This window comes from Leptodactylus fuscus, unplaced genomic scaffold, assembly GCF_031893055.1.
Source record: "Leptodactylus fuscus isolate aLepFus1 unplaced genomic scaffold, aLepFus1.hap2 HAP2_SCAFFOLD_227, whole genome shotgun sequence".
Taxonomy (NCBI): domain Eukaryota; kingdom Metazoa; phylum Chordata; class Amphibia; order Anura; family Leptodactylidae; genus Leptodactylus; species Leptodactylus fuscus.
Window position 1 is genome coordinate 96436 of NW_027440250.1, and position 16917 is coordinate 113352.

General features: G+C 54.7%; 1 protein-coding gene across 1 annotated transcript in view; it reads left to right on the plus strand.

The window, feature by feature from the left end:
* Positions 1-11973, plus strand: part of LOC142187387 (inter-alpha-trypsin inhibitor-like) — a 33270-nt gene extending 21297 nt beyond the window's left edge. Inside the window, exons 3-6 of the mRNA XM_075261591.1 lie at positions 6678-6854; positions 11016-11069; positions 11165-11243; positions 11856-11973. Of these exons, the coding sequence (XP_075117692.1) occupies positions 6678-6854; positions 11016-11069; positions 11165-11243; positions 11856-11910 (365 nt within the window). The 3' untranslated portion in view covers positions 11911-11973. The remainder of the gene's footprint in view (positions 1-6677; positions 6855-11015; positions 11070-11164; positions 11244-11855) is intronic.
* Positions 11974-16917: the final 4944 nt, after the last annotated feature.

Below are 16917 nucleotides of genomic sequence, written 5' to 3' on the forward strand. Positions count from 1 at the left end.
TCCGTATGGAGAGTAGAGCAAGCTGTGGTACCGCGCTGCCTCAGCTCTGCTACATCTGTGCATATACGCAGCAGCCCCAGCTGTATACACATCCGTATGGAGAGTAGAGCAAGCTGTGGTACTGCGGTGCCTCAGCTCTGCTACATCTGTGCATATACACAGCTGCCCCAGCTGTATGCACATCCGTATGGAGAGTAGAACAAGCTGTGGTACCGCGCTGCCTCAGCTCTGCTACATCTGTGCATATACGCAGCAGCCCCATCTGTATGCACATCCGTATGGAGAGTAGAGCAAGTTGTGGTACCGCGCAGCCTCAGCTCTGCTACATCTGTGGATATGTGCAGCAGCCCCAGCTGTATGCACATCCGTATGGAGAGTAGAACAAGCTGTGGTACTGCGCTGCCTCGGCTCTGCTACATCTGTGCATATGCGCAGCAGCCCCATCTGTATACACATCAATATGGAGAGCAGAGCAAGCTGTGGTACCGCGCTGCCTCGGCTCTGCTACATCTGTGCATATGCGCAGCAGCCCCAGCTGTATGCACATCCGTATGGAGAGTAGAACAAGCTGTGGTACTGCGCTGCCTCGGCTCTGCTACATCTGTGCATATGCGCAGCAGCCCCAGCTGTATGCACATCCGTATGGAGAGTAGAACAAGCTGTGGTACCGCACTGCCTCGGCTCTGCTACATCTGTGCATATACGCAGCAGCCCCAGCTGTATGCACATCCGTATGGAGAGTAGAACAAGCTGTGGTACTGCGATGCCTCGGCTCTGCTACATCTGTGCATATGCGCAGCAGCCCCATCTGTATGCACATCAATATGGAGAGCAGAGCAAGCTGTGGTACCGCGCTGCCTCGGCTCTGCTACATCTGTGCATATGCGCAGCAGCCCCATCTGTATGCACATCCGTATGGAGAGTAGAGCAAGCTGTGGTACCGTGCTGCCTCGGCTCTGCTGCATCTGTGCATATACGCAGCAGCCCCATCTGTATGCACATCTGTATGGAGAGTAGAGCAAGCTGTGGTACCGCGCTGCCTCGGCTCTGCTACATCTGTGCATATATTCGCAGCAGCCCCAGCTGTATACACATCCATATGGAGAGTAGAGCAAGCTGTGGTACTGCGCTTCCTCAGCTCTGCTACATCTGTGGATATACAGCCCCAGCTGTATACACATCCGTATGGAGAGTAGAGCAAGCTGTGGTACCGCGCTGCCTCAGCTCTGCTACATCTGTGCATATACGCAGCAGCCCCATCTGTATGCACATCCGTATGGAGACCAGAGTAAGCTGTGGTACCACGCTGCCTCAGCTCTGCTACATCGGGCAATTTGGATCACAGGGGTTGTCTTGTCTGAGTGTCCCAGCAGCGTCTGTGTTAGACACGGCTGAATGGCTGCTGATGAAATTTGAGTTCACCCTCCCCCCCTCAGACAGTCCAAAGACCCCATACCCCTGTGTTATGCATACAAACTGCTAGCGCGCTGCCTGAGCTCTGCTACATCTGCTAATTTGGATTACACGACTTGTGTTGTGTGTGACTGTCTGAGCAGCTTCCGTGTTACAAAGGGCTGGATGGATGTTGCTGAAATGTACAACAGAACTCCCCCCTCCGAGGCAGAATAACACATTCCCCGTCCTACTCACTGAAACACTACACCCGATATACTGCTCTTACCCACACACAGCTGCATGTTCTGTAGTCTCCTGATCTTCTAGGAGACTCCATTTTCTTCAGCTTTCACACTGTCCGGCTCCCTCCTGTTTAGCTCCGCCCCCAAATTAGTGTGTAGCTCCGCCCGCCACATAGCATGATCCTATAGGACGGCTGAAGGGCCTGTGATGTCATCGAAGGTCCTCAAACATAATGTGTGTGTAAATTCGTGCTTAACGATCATGCAGTGATGTCATTTACCGGGATGAATAGTAGCCTGTGTGGTATTCGGGGTTCTATCTATCTACGTGCCAAATTTCAGCCAAATCCGTTCGGCCGATTTTGCGCGATTTAATAACAAACACACAAACTATCACACTTATAATATTAGTAGGATGGGGGAGGGGTGCAGAGAAACTGTACTAGACCTCACAACCGTCACGAATTCTGCGGGACATTCATGGATTCGGTGTCCTGTCCTGCGGTTCCGGTCGGTGGGAGGAATGTCCGGGGGACGCCGATGAGTTGAACTCATATGCGAGTAAAGCAGGAGCTGTCACAGCTCAGCCCCTGCCTTACCCCTGCGCTCCGGCATGTATAGGCCCGATGTGATGATGTCACACCGCACCTACAACTATGTGAGTGACCACGGAGAGAGCGGCGGCGGGGGAGCGAGGGAAGGTGAGTATAAGTGTTTCATTGTGTTAACCAATGAGGGGAACATAATGAAGGGGGACCATGAAACTGAGCAGATGAAGGGGGGGGGGGGAGAACGGCATGACACTGAAGGGGGGGGGGGCAGCTTGACACTGGGAGGAGATGAAGGGGGGAGGGCTTGACACTGGGAGGAGATGAAGGGGGCGCGGCGTGACACTGGGGGCAGATGAAGGGGGGGAGGCATGACACTGGGGACAGATGAAGGGGGGAGAACGGCATGACACTGGGGGCAGATGAAGGGGGGAGAACGGCATGACACTGGGGGCAGATGAAGGGGGGGAGGCATGAAACTGGGAGAAGATGAAGGGGGGAGAACGGCATGACACTGGGGGCAGATGAAGAGGGGGAAGGCATGACACTGGGGGCAGATGAAGGGGGGAGGCATGACACTGGGGAAAGATGAAGGGGGGAAGGCATGACACTGAGGGGAGATGAAGAGGGGGAAGGCATGACACTGGGGGCAGATGAAGGGGGGGAAGGCATGACACTGGGGGCAGATGAAGGGGGGAAGGCATGACACTGGGGGCAGATGAAGGGGGGGAAGGCATGACACTGGGGGCAGATGAAGGGGGGGAAGGCATGACACTGGGGGCAGATGAAGAGGGGGAAGGCATGACACTGGGGGCAGATGAAGGGGGGAGGCATGACACTGGGGAAAGATGAAGGGGGGAAGGCATGACACTGAGGGGAGATGAAGAGGGGGAAGGCATGACACTGGGGGCAGATGAAGGGGGGGAAGGCATGACACTGGGGGCAGATGAAGAGGGGGAAGGCATGACACTGGGGGCAGATGAAGGGGGAAAGGCATGAAACTGGGGGAAGATGAAGGGGGGGGAAGGCATGACACTGGGGGCAGATGAAGGGGGGGAGGCATGACACTGGGGGTAGATGAAGGGGGGGAAGGCATGACACTGAGCAGATGAAGGTGGGGAAGGCATGACACTGGGGGCAGATGAAGGGGGGACGGCATGACACTGGGGCAGAGATGTAGGGGGGACATGAAACGGAGAACAGAGATAGAAGGGGGACATGAAACTAGGGGCAGATGAAGGGGGAGAGAACGGCATGACACTGAGGGGCAGGTGAAGGGGGGATGGCATGACACTGGGGCAGAGATGGGGGGACATGAATCTGGGGGAAGAGATGGGGGCACATGAAACTGGGGCAGAGATGGGGACACATGAGTCTGGGGGTAGAGATGGGAGGACATGAAATTGGGGACAGAGATGGGAGGACATGAAACTGGGGGTAGAGATGGGGGGACATGAAACTGTGGCAGAGATGGGGGGACATGAAACTTGGGGCAGAGATGGGGGGACATGAAACTTGGGGCAGAGATGGGGGGACATGAAACTTGGGGCAGAGATGGGGGGACATGAAACTTGCGGCAGAGATGGGGGGACATGAAACTTGGGGCAGAGATGGGGGACATGAATCTGGGGGGAAGAGATGGGAGGACATGAAACTGGGAACAGAGATGGGAGGACATGAAACTGGGGACAGAGATGGGAGGACATGAAACTGGGGACAGAGATGGGAGGACATGAAACTGGGGCAGAGATGGAGGGGACATGAAACTTGGGGCAGAGATGGAGGGGACATGAAACTGGGGACAGAGATGGAGAGGACATGAATCTGGGGGCAGAGATGGGAGGACATGAAACTGGGGCAGAGATGGGGGGACATGAATCTGGAGGGCAGAGATGGGAGGACATGAAACTGGGGCAGAGATGGGGGACATCAAACTGGGGGAACATGAATCTGGTGACAGAGATGGGGGAACATGAATCTGCGGGCAGAGATGGTGGGGACATGAATCTGGGGACAGAGATGGAGGGACATGTAAATGGGGAAAGAGATGGGGGGACATAATTTTCGGGTGACTGTAGGCAGATTATACTGTGTGGGAGCACATGAAAAAAATGAATGAGAATGGGTGGAGTCAAATTAAAATTGGGCGGAGCTAAATTTGCCGCAGTGCGCTACATGCACCACACATTTTGTCCCTCTTTCTGCTCTTCATAAGTTGGGAGGTATGGTAGACTACAGGAGAAGATTGGTATGGAGCCATGACAGAGGGCAGTGCATTATGGGAACAACAACTGACAGCAGACAGGACAATAACAACCTGACACTACTGACAACCAGCTGTATATATCATGTCTGAGAGGTAGTCACAGCCCCGCCCCCTGTTACTGACAACCAGCTGTATATATCATGTCTGAGAGGTAGTCACAGCCCCGCCCCCTGTTACTGACAACCAGCCTGTATATATCATGTCTGAGAGGTAGTCACAGCCCCGCCCCCTGTTACTGACAACCAGCTGTATATATCATGTCTGAGAGGTAGTCACAGCCCCGCCCCCTGTTACTGACAACCAGCCTGTATATATCATGTCTGAGAGGTAGTCACAGCCCCGCCCCCTGTTACTGACAACCAGCCTGTATATATCATGTGTGAGAGGTAGTCACAGCCCCGCCCCCTGTTACTGACAACCAGCCTGTATATATCATGTGTGAGAGGTAGTCACAGCCCCGCCCCCTGTTACTGACAACCAGCCTGTATATATCATGTGTGAGAGGTAGTCACAGCCCCGCCCCCTGTTACTGACAACCAGCCTGTATATATCATGTGTGAGAGGTAGTCACAGCCCCGCCCCCTGTTACTGACAACCAGCCTGTATATATCATGTGTGAGAGGTAGTCACAGCCCCGCCCCCTGTTACTGACAACCAGCCTGTATATATCATGTCTGAGAGGTAGTCACAGCCCCGCCCCCTGTTACTGACAACCAGCTGTATATACCATGTCTGAGAGGTAGTCACAGCCCCGCCCCCTGTTACTGACAACCAGCTGTATATACCATGTCTGAGAGGTTGTCACAGCCCCGCCCCCTGTTACTGACAACCTGCTGTATATATCATGTCTGAGAGGTAGTCACAGCCCCGCCCCCTGGTACTGACAACCAGCCTGTATATATCATGTCTGAGAGGTAGTCACAGCCCTGCCTCCTGTTACTGACAACCAGCCTGTATATACCATGTCTGAGAGGTAGTCACAGCCCCGCCCCCTGTTACTGACAACCAGCTGTATATATCATGTCTGAGAGGTAGTCACAGCCCCGCCCCCTGTTACTGACAACCAGCTGTATATATCATGTCTGAGAGGTAGTCACAGCCCCGCCCCCTGTTACTGACAACCAGCTGTATATACCATGTCTGAGAGGTAGTCACAGCCCCTGCCCCCTGTTACTGACAACCAGCCTGTATATACCATGTCTGAGAGGTAGTCACAGCCCCGCCCCCTGTTACTGACAACCAGCTGTATATATCATGTCTGAGAGGTAGTCACAGCCCCGCCCCCTGTTACTGACAACCAGCCTGTATATATCATGTCTGAGAGGTAGTCACAGCCCCGCCCCCTGTTACTGACAACCAGCTGTATATACCATGTCTGAGAGGTAGTCACAGCCCCGCCCCCTGTTACTGACAACCAGCTGTATATACCATGTCTGAGAGGTAGTCACAGCCCCGCCCCCTGGTACTGACAACCAGCCTGTATATATCATGTCTGAGAGGTAGTCACAGCCCCGCCCCCTGTTACTGACAACCAGCCTGTATATATCATGTCTGAGAGGTAGTCACAGCCCCGCCCCCTGTTACTGACAACCAGCCTGTATATATCATGTGTGAGAGGTAGTCACAGCCCCGCCCCCTGTTACTGACAACCAGCCTGTATATATCATGTCTGAGAGGTAGTCACAGCCCCGCCCCCTGTTACTGACAACCAGCTGTATATATCATGTCTGAGAGGTAGTCACAGCCCCGCCCCCTGGTACTGACAACCAGCCTGTATATATCATGTCTGAGAGGTAGTCACAGCCCCGCCTCCTGTTACTGACAACCAGCTGTATATATCATGTCTGAGAGGTAGTCACAGCCCCGCCCCCTGGTACTGACAACCAGCCTGTATATATCATGTCTGAGAGGTAGTCACAGCCCCGCCTCCTGTTACTGACAACCAGCTGTATATACCATGTCTGAGAGGTAGTCACAGCCCCGCCCCCTGTTACTGACAACCAGCCTGTATATATCATGTCTGAGAGGTAGTCACAGCCCCGCCCCCTGTTACTGACAACCTGCTGTATATATCATGTCTGAGAGGTAGTCACAGCCCCGCCCCCTGGTACTGACAACCAGCCTGTATATATCATGTCTGAGAGGTTGTCAGGGGGTGGTTGTACACTCACTATGGCACTCTTCACGCCTGTAGTTATTAACCCTTTCTGTTTCCCTCCTCTCCAGACGCCGCCTGTGACCTCGCACTGGATCCGGGACCTTGTATGGCCGCGATTGTCATGTGGTCTTATAACAAGGAGAAGGGGATCTGTGACACCTTCTTCTATGGTGGTTGTCAGGGCAATGGGAACAGATTTGACAGCGAGGAAGACTGTCTCACCCAGTGTGTGGTGCCAAAGAAAGGTTAGTGGGGGTGTCGGGTGTATCCGGCATTGGGGTATATTCAGGGTGTATTCTGGTATCGTGGTGCATCGGGCGTGTACTCTGGTGCCTGGGATATTCAGGCTGTTTTCTATTATCCAGTTGTATTCAGGCTGTTTTTCTAGTGTTTGGGTGTATTTTCAGGTGTCGGTGTATTGGACTTTTTTCTTGTATCGGGGTGTATTCTAGTGTTGGGGTATACTCTGGTCTCTGGGTGTATTTGGGGTGTTTTCTGGTCTCTGGGTGTATTTGGGGTATTTTCTGGCATTGAGGTGTATGGGCGTGTATTCTGGTGTTAAGGTGAATTCGCGGCATATTCAGGGTGTATTCTGGCGTTGGTGTATTGGGATGCATTCGGGGTGTTTCTCTGGCATCATGGTCAGTGTAGAACAAGGTCATGGCAATGGGGGAGAGGTCAGTGGAGAACAAGGTCATGGCAATGGGGGAGGGGTCAGTGGAGAACAAGGTCATGGCAATGGGGGAGGGGTCAGTGGAGAACAAGGTCATGGCAATGGGGGAGGGGTCAGTGGAGAACAAGGTCATGGCAATGGGGGAGGGGTCAGTGGAGAACAAGGTCATGGCACTGGGGGAGGGGTCAGTGTAGAGCAAGGTCATGGCGCTGGGGGAGGAGTCAGTGTAGAACAAGGTCATGGCGCTGGGGGAGGAGTCAGTGTAGAACAAGGTCATGGCGCTGGGGGAGGAGTCAGTGTAGAACAAGGTCATGGCGCTGGGGGAGGGGTACTTCCTATAGATATAATGATAATGTTACCCTATCTTGTTGAGGTGACCTGGGGTCAGTATGGGCTGTGGTGAGGATACTGTAGTGTATGGGCTGGATGTGAGTGTGGTTACAGGTGAGAGTCAGGTGTGAGAGTGGTTACAGGCGAGTATCAGGTGTGAGTGTAGTAAAAGTTGAGTGAGAGTTTGTGAGTGTAGTTACAGGTGAGTGTCAGGTGTGAGCGTGGTTACAGGTGAGTGTCAGGTGTGAGCGTGGTTACAGGTGAGTGTCAGGTGTGAGTGTGGTTACAGGCGAGTGCCAGGTGTGAGTGTGGTTACAAGTGAGTGCCAGGTGTGAGCGTGGTTACAGGCGAGTGTCAGGTGTGAGCGTGGTTACAGGCGAGTGCCAGGTGTGAGCGTGGTTACAGGCGAGTGCCAGGTGTGAGCGTGGTTACAGGCGAGTGTCAGGTGTGAGCGTGGTTACAGGCGAGTGTCAGGTGTGAGCGTGGTTACAGGCGAGTGTCAGGTGTGAGCGTGGTTACAGGCGAGTGTCAGGTGTGAGCGTGGTTACAGACGAGTGTCAGGTGTCAGCGTGGTTACAGGCGAGTGTCAGGTGTGAGTGTCAGGTGTGAGCACAGGTGAGTGTCAGGTGTGAGCGTGGTTACAGGCGAGTGCCAGGTGTGAGCGTGGTTACAGGCGAGTGCCAGGTGTGAGCGTGGTTACAGGCGAGTGCCAGGTGTGAGCGTGGTTACAGGCGAGTGTCAGGTGTGAGCGTGGTTACAGGCGAGTGCCAGGTGTGAGCGTGGTTACAGGCGAGTGCCAGGTGTGAGCGTGGTTACAGGCGAGTGCCAGGTGTGAGCGTGGTTACAGGCGAGTGCCAGGTGTGAGCGTGGTTACAGGCGAGTGCCAGGTGTGAGCGTGGTTACAGGTGAGTGCCAGGTGTGAGCGTGGTTACAGGCGAGTGCCAGGTGTGAGCGTGGTTACAGGCGAGTGTCAGTTGTGAGCGTGGTTACAGGCGAGTGCCAGGTGTGAGCGTGGTTACAGGTGAGTGCCAGGTGTGAGCGTGGTTACAGGCGAGTGTCAGTTGTGAGCGTGGTTACAGGCGAGTGCCAGGTGTGAGCGTGGTTACAGGCGAGTGTCAGGTGTGAGCGTGGTTACAGGTGAGTGCCAGGTGTGAGTGTGATTAAAAGTGAGTGCAGCTTCAGGTGAGTGTGGTTACAAGTGAGTGCCAGGTGTGAGCGTGGTTACAGACGAGTGCCAGGTGTGAGCGTGGTTACAGGCGAGTGCCAGGTGTGAGCGTGGTTACAGGCGAGTGTCAGTTGTGAGCGTGGTTACAGGCGAGTGTCAGGTGTGAGCGTGGTTACAGGTGAGTGCCAGGTGTGAGTGTGATTAAAAGTGAGTGCAGCTTCAGGTGAGTGTGGTTACAAGTGAGTGCCAGGTGTGAGCGTGGTTACAGACGAGTGCCAGGTGTGAGCGTGGTTACAGGCGAGTGCCAGGTGTGAGCGTGGTTACAGGCGAGTGCCAGGTGTGAGCGTGGTTACAGGCGAGTGCCAGGTGTGAGCGTGGTTACAGGCGAGTGTCAGGTGTGAGCGTGGTTACAGGCGAGTGCCAGGTGTGAGCGTGGTTACAGGCGAGTGTCAGGTGTGAGCGTGGTTACAGGTGAGTGCCAGGTGTGAGCGTGGTTACAGGCGAGTGTCAGTTGTGAGCGTGGTTACAGGCGAGTGCCAGGTGTGAGCGTGGTTACAGGCGAGTGTCAGGTGTGAGCGTGGTTACAGGTGAGTGCCAGGTGTGAGTGTGATTAAAAGTGAGTGCAGCTTCAGGTGAGTGTGGTTACAAGTGAGTGCCAGGTGTGAGCGTGGTTACAGGCGAGTGTCAGGTGTGAGCGTGGTTACAGGCGAGTGTCAGGTGTGAGCGTGATTACAGGCGAGTGTCAGGTGTGAGCGTGGTTACAGGCGAGTGTCAAGTGTGAGCGTGGTTACAGGCGAGTGTCAGGTGTGAGCGTGGTTACAGGCGAGTGTCAGGTGTGAGCGTGGTTACAGGCGAGTGTCAGGTGTGAGCGTGGTTACAGGCGAGTGCCAGGTGTGAGCGTGGTTACAGGCGAGTGCCAGGTGTGAGCGTGGTTACAGGCGAGTGCCAGGTGTGAGCGTGGTTACAGGCGAGTGTCAGGTGTGAGCGTGGTTACAGGCGAGTGCCAGGTGTGAGCGTGGTTACAGGTGAGTGTCAGGTGTGAGCGTGGTTACAGGCGAGTGTCAGGTGTGAGCGTGGTTACAGGTGAGTGTCAGGTGTGAGCGTGGTTACAGGTGAGTGTCAGGTGTGAGCGTGGTTACAGGTGAGTGTCAGGTGTGAGTGTGGTTACAGGAGAGTGTCAGGTGTGAGCGTGGTTACAGGTGAGTGTCAGGTGTGAGCGTGGTTACAGGCGAGTGCCAGGTGTGAGCGTGGTTATAGGCGAGTGTCAGGTGTGAGCGTGGTTACAGGTGAGTGTCAGGTGTGAGCGTGGTTACAGGTGAGTGTCAGGTGTGAGCGTGGTTACAGGCGAGTGCCAGGTGTGAGCGTAGCTACAGGTGAGTGTCAGGTGTGAGTGTGGTTACAGGTGAGTGCCAGGTGTGAGCGTGGTTACAGGCGAGTGCCAGGTGTGAGCGTGGTTACAGGCGAGTGTCAGGTGTGAGCGTGGTTACAGGCGAGTGTCAGGTGTGAGCGTGGTTACAGGTGAGTGTCAGGTGTGAGCGTGGTTACAGGTGAGTGTCAGGTGTGAGCGTGGTTACAGGTGAGTGTCAGGTGTGAGCGTGGTTACAGGTGAGTGTCAGGTGTGAGCGTGGTTACAGGTGAGTGTCAGGTGTGAGCGTGGTTACAGGTGAGTGTCAGGTGTGAGCGTGGTTACAGGTGAGTGTCAGGTGTGAGCGTGGTTACAGGTGAGTGTCAGGTGTGAGCGTGGTTACAGGTGAGTGTCAGGTGTGAGCGTGGTTACAGGCGAGTGCCAGGTGTGAGTGTAGCTACAGGTGAGTGTCAGGTGTGAGTGTGGTTACAGGCGAGTGCCAGGTGTGAGTGTAGCTACAGGTGAGTGTCAGGTGTGAGTGTGGTTACAGGTGAGTGCCAGGTGTGAGCGTGGTTACAGGTGAGTGTCAGGTGTGAGTGTGGTTACAGGAGAGTGTCAGGTGTCAGCGTGGTTACAGGAGAGTGTCAGGTGTCAGCGTGGTTACAGGCGAGTGTCAGGTGTGAGCGTGGTTACAGGCGAGTGTCAGGTGTGAGCGTGGTTATAGGCGAGTGTCAGGTGTGAGCGTGGTTACAGGCGAGTGTCAGGTGTGAGCGTGGTTATAGGTGAGTGTCAGGTGTGAGCGTGGTTACAGGTGAGTGCCAGGTGTGAGCGTGGTTACAGGTGAGTGTCAGCTCTTTGCACAGACTAATGCCTTCCTCTGCTCCGGTTTGCAGGGCGCTCTGGTGCGACTCAGGACTCCAAGCCCTCAGGTTCAGGACCAGACACAGGTACGGAGTGTCTCCCATCATCCCACTCTGCAGACACTGATCAGGGTTGTCTTGTGATGTCTCTTCTCACCTGAGTGTGGTTACTCTGCCCGCAGGTCTCATCATTGGCATCGTCTTTGGGGTAATCTTCGGAGCAGCTTTTCTCGTCACACTTGGGCTCTACTTGGTCCAGAGGTGAGGTCACATCTTCTGGCTGCAGCTCGCCAAAGACCGAACTAAACCTACGGCCGCCCTAGGAAATGGATGGAGGGGGACGGGGGGACGGGGGGACGGAGGGACAGGGGGGGACGGAGGGAAAGGAGGGAGGGGTGGGGCGAGGGGGACAGGGGGGAGGGGGACAGGGGGGGGGGGTCCAGAGACTGGTACAACACAGCAGGAGACAACAATATATAGTAATATAATCAGATAGAAGCCCATTACTAGATGGGTCAGGACGGTGAAGGGGTTAACCTAATCGGCCCTGACCCCAATACACCAGAGCGGTCTCCGGCCCTGACCCCAATACACCAGAGCGGTCTCTGTCCCTGACCCTAATCCACCTGACCCCAATACACCTTCTGCAGACCATCTTCGTATCTGCGGTTATTTAGGTGACACCACGGACAGCAGATTCTCGGCACACTCCACCAGATGTAGCCGGACCTGCCAGATGTCTGCAGATAAGTGTGATCTTACATGTATGGCCGTCTGTAGGGTCACCTGACCAGTCACTGGGCCACAGGACAAACCCCAAGGGAGCGGCCGACTCTGCCTGTGTAACATCGCATTCATCTCTATTATTTTCAGGAAGAAACTAAAGAAGCAGCAGCACAAGCGCGTCCCCGCCACCGAGATGAAGTGAAGGCCGAAAACCAAGACTCCAATATTTTATACCAGAAATGTTTTCAAATAAAGAGAAAACTGAGGTGGATGTGAGAGATGTCTATAAACACTGGGGGCCCAGGAGCATAGCCCACCCTCATACCACCCGAGAGGAGGACACAAATCATCCAGGGCTCTGTAGGGGTCAGTGTACGGGAGGAGAGCTCCTCACCATCAATGGTCAGTGTACGGGAGGAGAACTTCTCACCATCAATGGTCAGTGTACGGGAGGAGAACTTCTCACCATCGATGGTCAGTGTACGGGAGGAGAGCCTCTCACCATCGATGGTCAGTGTACGGGAGGAGAACTTCTCACCATCAATGGTCAGTGTACGGGAGGAGAGCTCCTCACCATCAATGGTCAGTGTACGGGAGGAGAGCCTCTCACCATCGATGGTCAGTGTACGGGAGGAGAACTTCTCACCATCAATGGTCAGTGTACGGGAGGAGAGCTCCTCACCATCAATGGTCAGTGTACGGGAGGAGAGCTCCTCACCATCAATGGTCAGTGTACGGGAGGAGAACTTCTCACCATCAATGGTCAGTGTACGGGAGGAGAGCCTCTCACCATCGATGGTCAGTGTACGGGAGGATAACCCCCCCAACATAGATGTCAGTGTATGGGAGGAGAACCCCTCACCATCAATGGTCAGTGTACGGGAGGATAAGCCCCCCAACATAGATGTCAGTGTATGGGAGGAGAACCCCTCACCATTAATGGTCAGCGTGCAGGAGGAGAACCTCTCACCATCAATGGTCAGCGTGCAGGATAACCCCCCTACCATCGATGGTCAGTGTACAGGAGAACTTCTCACCATCAATGGTCAGCGTACGGGAGGATAATCCCCCCCTAACCATCGATGGTCAGTGTACAGGAGGATAAGCCCCCCAACATAGATGTCAGTGTATGGGAGGAGAACCCCTCACCATTAATGGTCAGCGTGCAGGAGGATAACCCCCCCAACCATCGATGGTCAGTGTACGGGAAGATAACCCCCCACCATCGATGGTCAGTGTATGGGAGGATAACCCCCCAACATAGATGTCAGTGTATGGGAGGAGAACCTCTCACAATCAATGGTCAGCGTGCAGGAGGATAACCCCCCCAACCATCGATGGTCAGTGTACGGGAAGATAACCCCCCACCATCGATGGTCAGTGTATGGGAGGATAACCCCCCAACATAGATGTCAGTGTATGGGAGGAGAACCCCTCATCATCAATGGTCAGCGTGCAGGAGGATAACCCCATCCAACCGTCGATGGTCAGTGTATGGGAGGAGAACCCCTCACCATCAATGGTCAGTGTACAGGAGAACTTCTCACCATCAATGGTCAGTGTACGGGAGGATAAGCCCCCCAACATAGATGTCAGTGTATGGGAGGAGAACCCCTCACCATTAATGGTCAGTGTGCAGGAGGAGAACCTCTCACCATCAATGGTCAGCGTGCAGGATAACCCCCCTACCATTGATGGTCAGTGTACGGGAGGATAACCCCCCAAAATAGATGTCAGTGTATGGGAGGAGAACCCCTCATCATCAATGGTCAGCGTGCAGGAGGATAACCCCATCCAACCGTCGATGGTCAGTGTATGGGAGGAGAACCCCCCCCAACATAGATGTCAGTGTATGGGAGGAGAACCCCTCATCATCAATGGTCAGTGTATGGGAGGACAACCCCCCAACATAGATGTCAGTGTATGGGAGGAGAACCCCTCATCATCAATGGTCAGCGTGCAGGAGGATAACCCCATCCAACCGTCGATGGTCAGTGTATGGGAGGAGAACCCCTCACCATTAATGGTCAGTGTGCAGGAGGAGAACCTCTCACCATCAATGGTCAGCGTGCAGGATAACCCCCCTACCATCGATGGTCAGTGTACGGGAGGATAACCCCCCCAACCGTCGATGGTCAGTGTACGGGAGGAGAACCCCTCACCATCGATGGTCAGTGTATGGGAGGATAACCCCCCAACATAGATGTCAGTGTATGGGAGGAGAACCCCTCATCATCAATGGTCAGCGTGCAGGAGGATAACCCCATCCAACCGTCGATGGTCAGTGTATGGGAGGAGAACCCCCCCCAACATAGATGTCAGTGTATGGGAGGAGAACCCCTCATCATCAATGGTCAGTGTATGGGAGGATAACCCCCCAACATAGATGTCAGTGTATGGGAGGAGAACCCCTCATCATCAATGGTCAGCGTGCAGGAGGATAACCCCATCCAACCGTCGATGGTCAGTGTATGGGAGGAGAACCCCCCCCAACATAGATGTCAGTGTATGGGAGGAGAACCCCTCATCATCAATGGTCAGTGTATGGGAGGATAACCCCCCAACATAGATGTCAGTGTATGGGAGGAGAACCCCTCATCATCAATGGTCAGCGTGCAGGAGGATAACCCCATCCAACCGTCGATGGTCAGTGTATGGGAGGAGAACCCCCCCCCCCCCCAACATAGATGTCAGTGTATGGGAGGAGAACCCCTCATCATCAATGGTCAGCGTGCAGGAGGATAACCCCATCCAACCGTCGATGGTCAGTGTATGGGAGGAGAACCCCCCCAACATAGATGTCAGTGTACGGGAGGAGAACCTCTCACAATCAATGGTCAGCGTGCAGGAGGATAACCCCCCCAACCATCGATGGTCAGTGTACGGGAAGATAACCCCCCCGACCATCGATGGTCAGTGTACGGGAAGATAACCCCCCACCATCGATGGTCAGGGTATGGGAGGAGAACTCCTCACCATCAATGGTCAGCGTGCAGGAGGATAACCCCATCCAACCGTTGATGGTCAGTGTATGGGAGAACCCCCCACAATCAATGGTCAGTGTACGGGAGAAGAACCTCTCACAATCAATGGTCAGTGTACGGGAGGAGAACCTCTCACCATCAATGGTCAGCGTGCAGGAGGATAACCCCCCCTAACATAGATGTCAGTGTACAGGAGAAGAACTCCACCATAATGGCTTAATGATAGGACATTGACCATCACAGCGATCAGAGATTTACCAAGATTGTCCAGGTCAAGGTAACGGGCTCTAGAGACCCAATAATGTCCCCACACCCAGACCCTCCAGTATAGGACCTCTCCTGGTCACCCACTCCAGTTCACACTGCACAGTTGTGACCAATGACTCCACTGATGGACAGAAAGTTTAGAGAAATGGGAGCAGAACGGGCAGATATAGTCCGTGCTTATTCACACATTGCAGTTCTCTCGGAGTCTTCTTCATTTACAATAAATCAAAACACAAAAGAAAAGACATCTCAGAATCACTAAGACCGCAGCGCCTACAACAAAGGATCCTGATCTAGGACATGTTCAGCAATCAATCCCTCAGCACCGGCCTCAGGCTGCACCAAAACCATCTACCGATCCCAGCACCGGCCTCAGGCTGCCTCAAAACCATCTATCGATCCCAGCACCGGCCTCAGGCTGCCCCAAAACCATCTATCGATCCCAGCACCGGCCTCAGGCTGCCCCAAAACCATCTACCGATCCCAGCACCGGCCTCAGGCTGCCCCAAAACCATCTACCGATCCCAGGACCGGCCTTGTGCTGCACCAAGACCATCTACCGATCCCAGCACCGGCCTCAGGCTGCCTCAAAACCATCTATCGATCCCAGCACCGGCCTCAGGCTGCCCCAAAACCATCTACCGATTCCAGGAACGGCCTCAGGCTGCCCCAAAACCATCTACCGATCCCAGCACTGGCTTCAGGCTGCCCCAAAATCATCTACCGATCCCAGGAACGGCCTCGGGCTGCCCCAAAACCATCTACCGATCCCAGCATTGGCCACAGGCTGCCCCCAAAACCATCTACCGATCCCAGCACCAGCCTCAGTCTGCCCCAAAACCATCTACCGATCCCAGGAACGGCCTCAGGCTGCCCCAAAACCAATCTACCGATCCCAGCACCGGCCACAGGCTGCCCCAAAACCATCTACCGATCCCAGCACCGGCCTCGGGCTGCCCCAAAACCATCTACCGATCCCAGCACCGGCCTCGGGCTGCCCCAAAACCATCTACCGATCCCAGCACCGGCCTCGGGCTGCCCCAAAACCATCTACCGATCCCAGGAACGGCCTCAGGCTGCCCCAAAACCATCTACCGATCCCAGGAACGGCCTCAGGCTGCCCCAAAACCATCTACCGATCCCAGGAACGGCCTCAGGCTGCCCCAAAACCATCTACCGATCCCAGGAACGGCCTCAGGCTGCCCCAAAACCATCTACCGATCCCAGGAACGGCCTCAGGCTGCCCCAAAACCATCTACCGATCCCAGCACTGGCCTCAGGCTGCCCCAAAATCATCTACCGATCCCAGCACCGGCCTCAGGCTGCCCCAAAACCATCTACCGATCCCAGCACTGGCCTCAGGCTGCCCCAAAATCATCTACCGATCCCAGCACCGGCCTCCGGCTGCCCCTAAACCATCTACCGATCCCAGCACTGGCCTCAGGCTGCCCCAAAATCATCTACCGATCCCAGCACCGGCCTCAGGCTGCCCCAAAACCATCTCCCGATCCCAGCACCGGCCTCCGGCTGCCCCTAAACCATCTACCGATCCCAGCACCGGCCTCGGGCTGCCCTAAAAGCATCTACCAATCCCAGCACCTGCCTCGGGCTGCACCAAAACCATCTACCAATCCCAGCACGGGCTTTGGGCTGCCCCAAAACTGATCCTGAATGAGGGGCAGCTTTTAACACACCAGCATTGCGGGTGGTAATAAAAGTCCTATTTAATGGAAGAACTGAATGGTCAGGGCAACTAGTTCTCCGAGTACCCAGCACAAGTAGAAGGACCCAACAGGTACACGTCAGAGGGCAGCCAGATTAAATCAGTATTCCCTGTGGTTGCCTGTAAAGCTGCATTAATCCTCTTAGCTTCTCATGCAGATTGTTCTGGATCATACAGAACTTTCCATCACTCTTCTGCAGACTTTGCGGTCTTGCTCCAAGTCAATGCAGGTTTT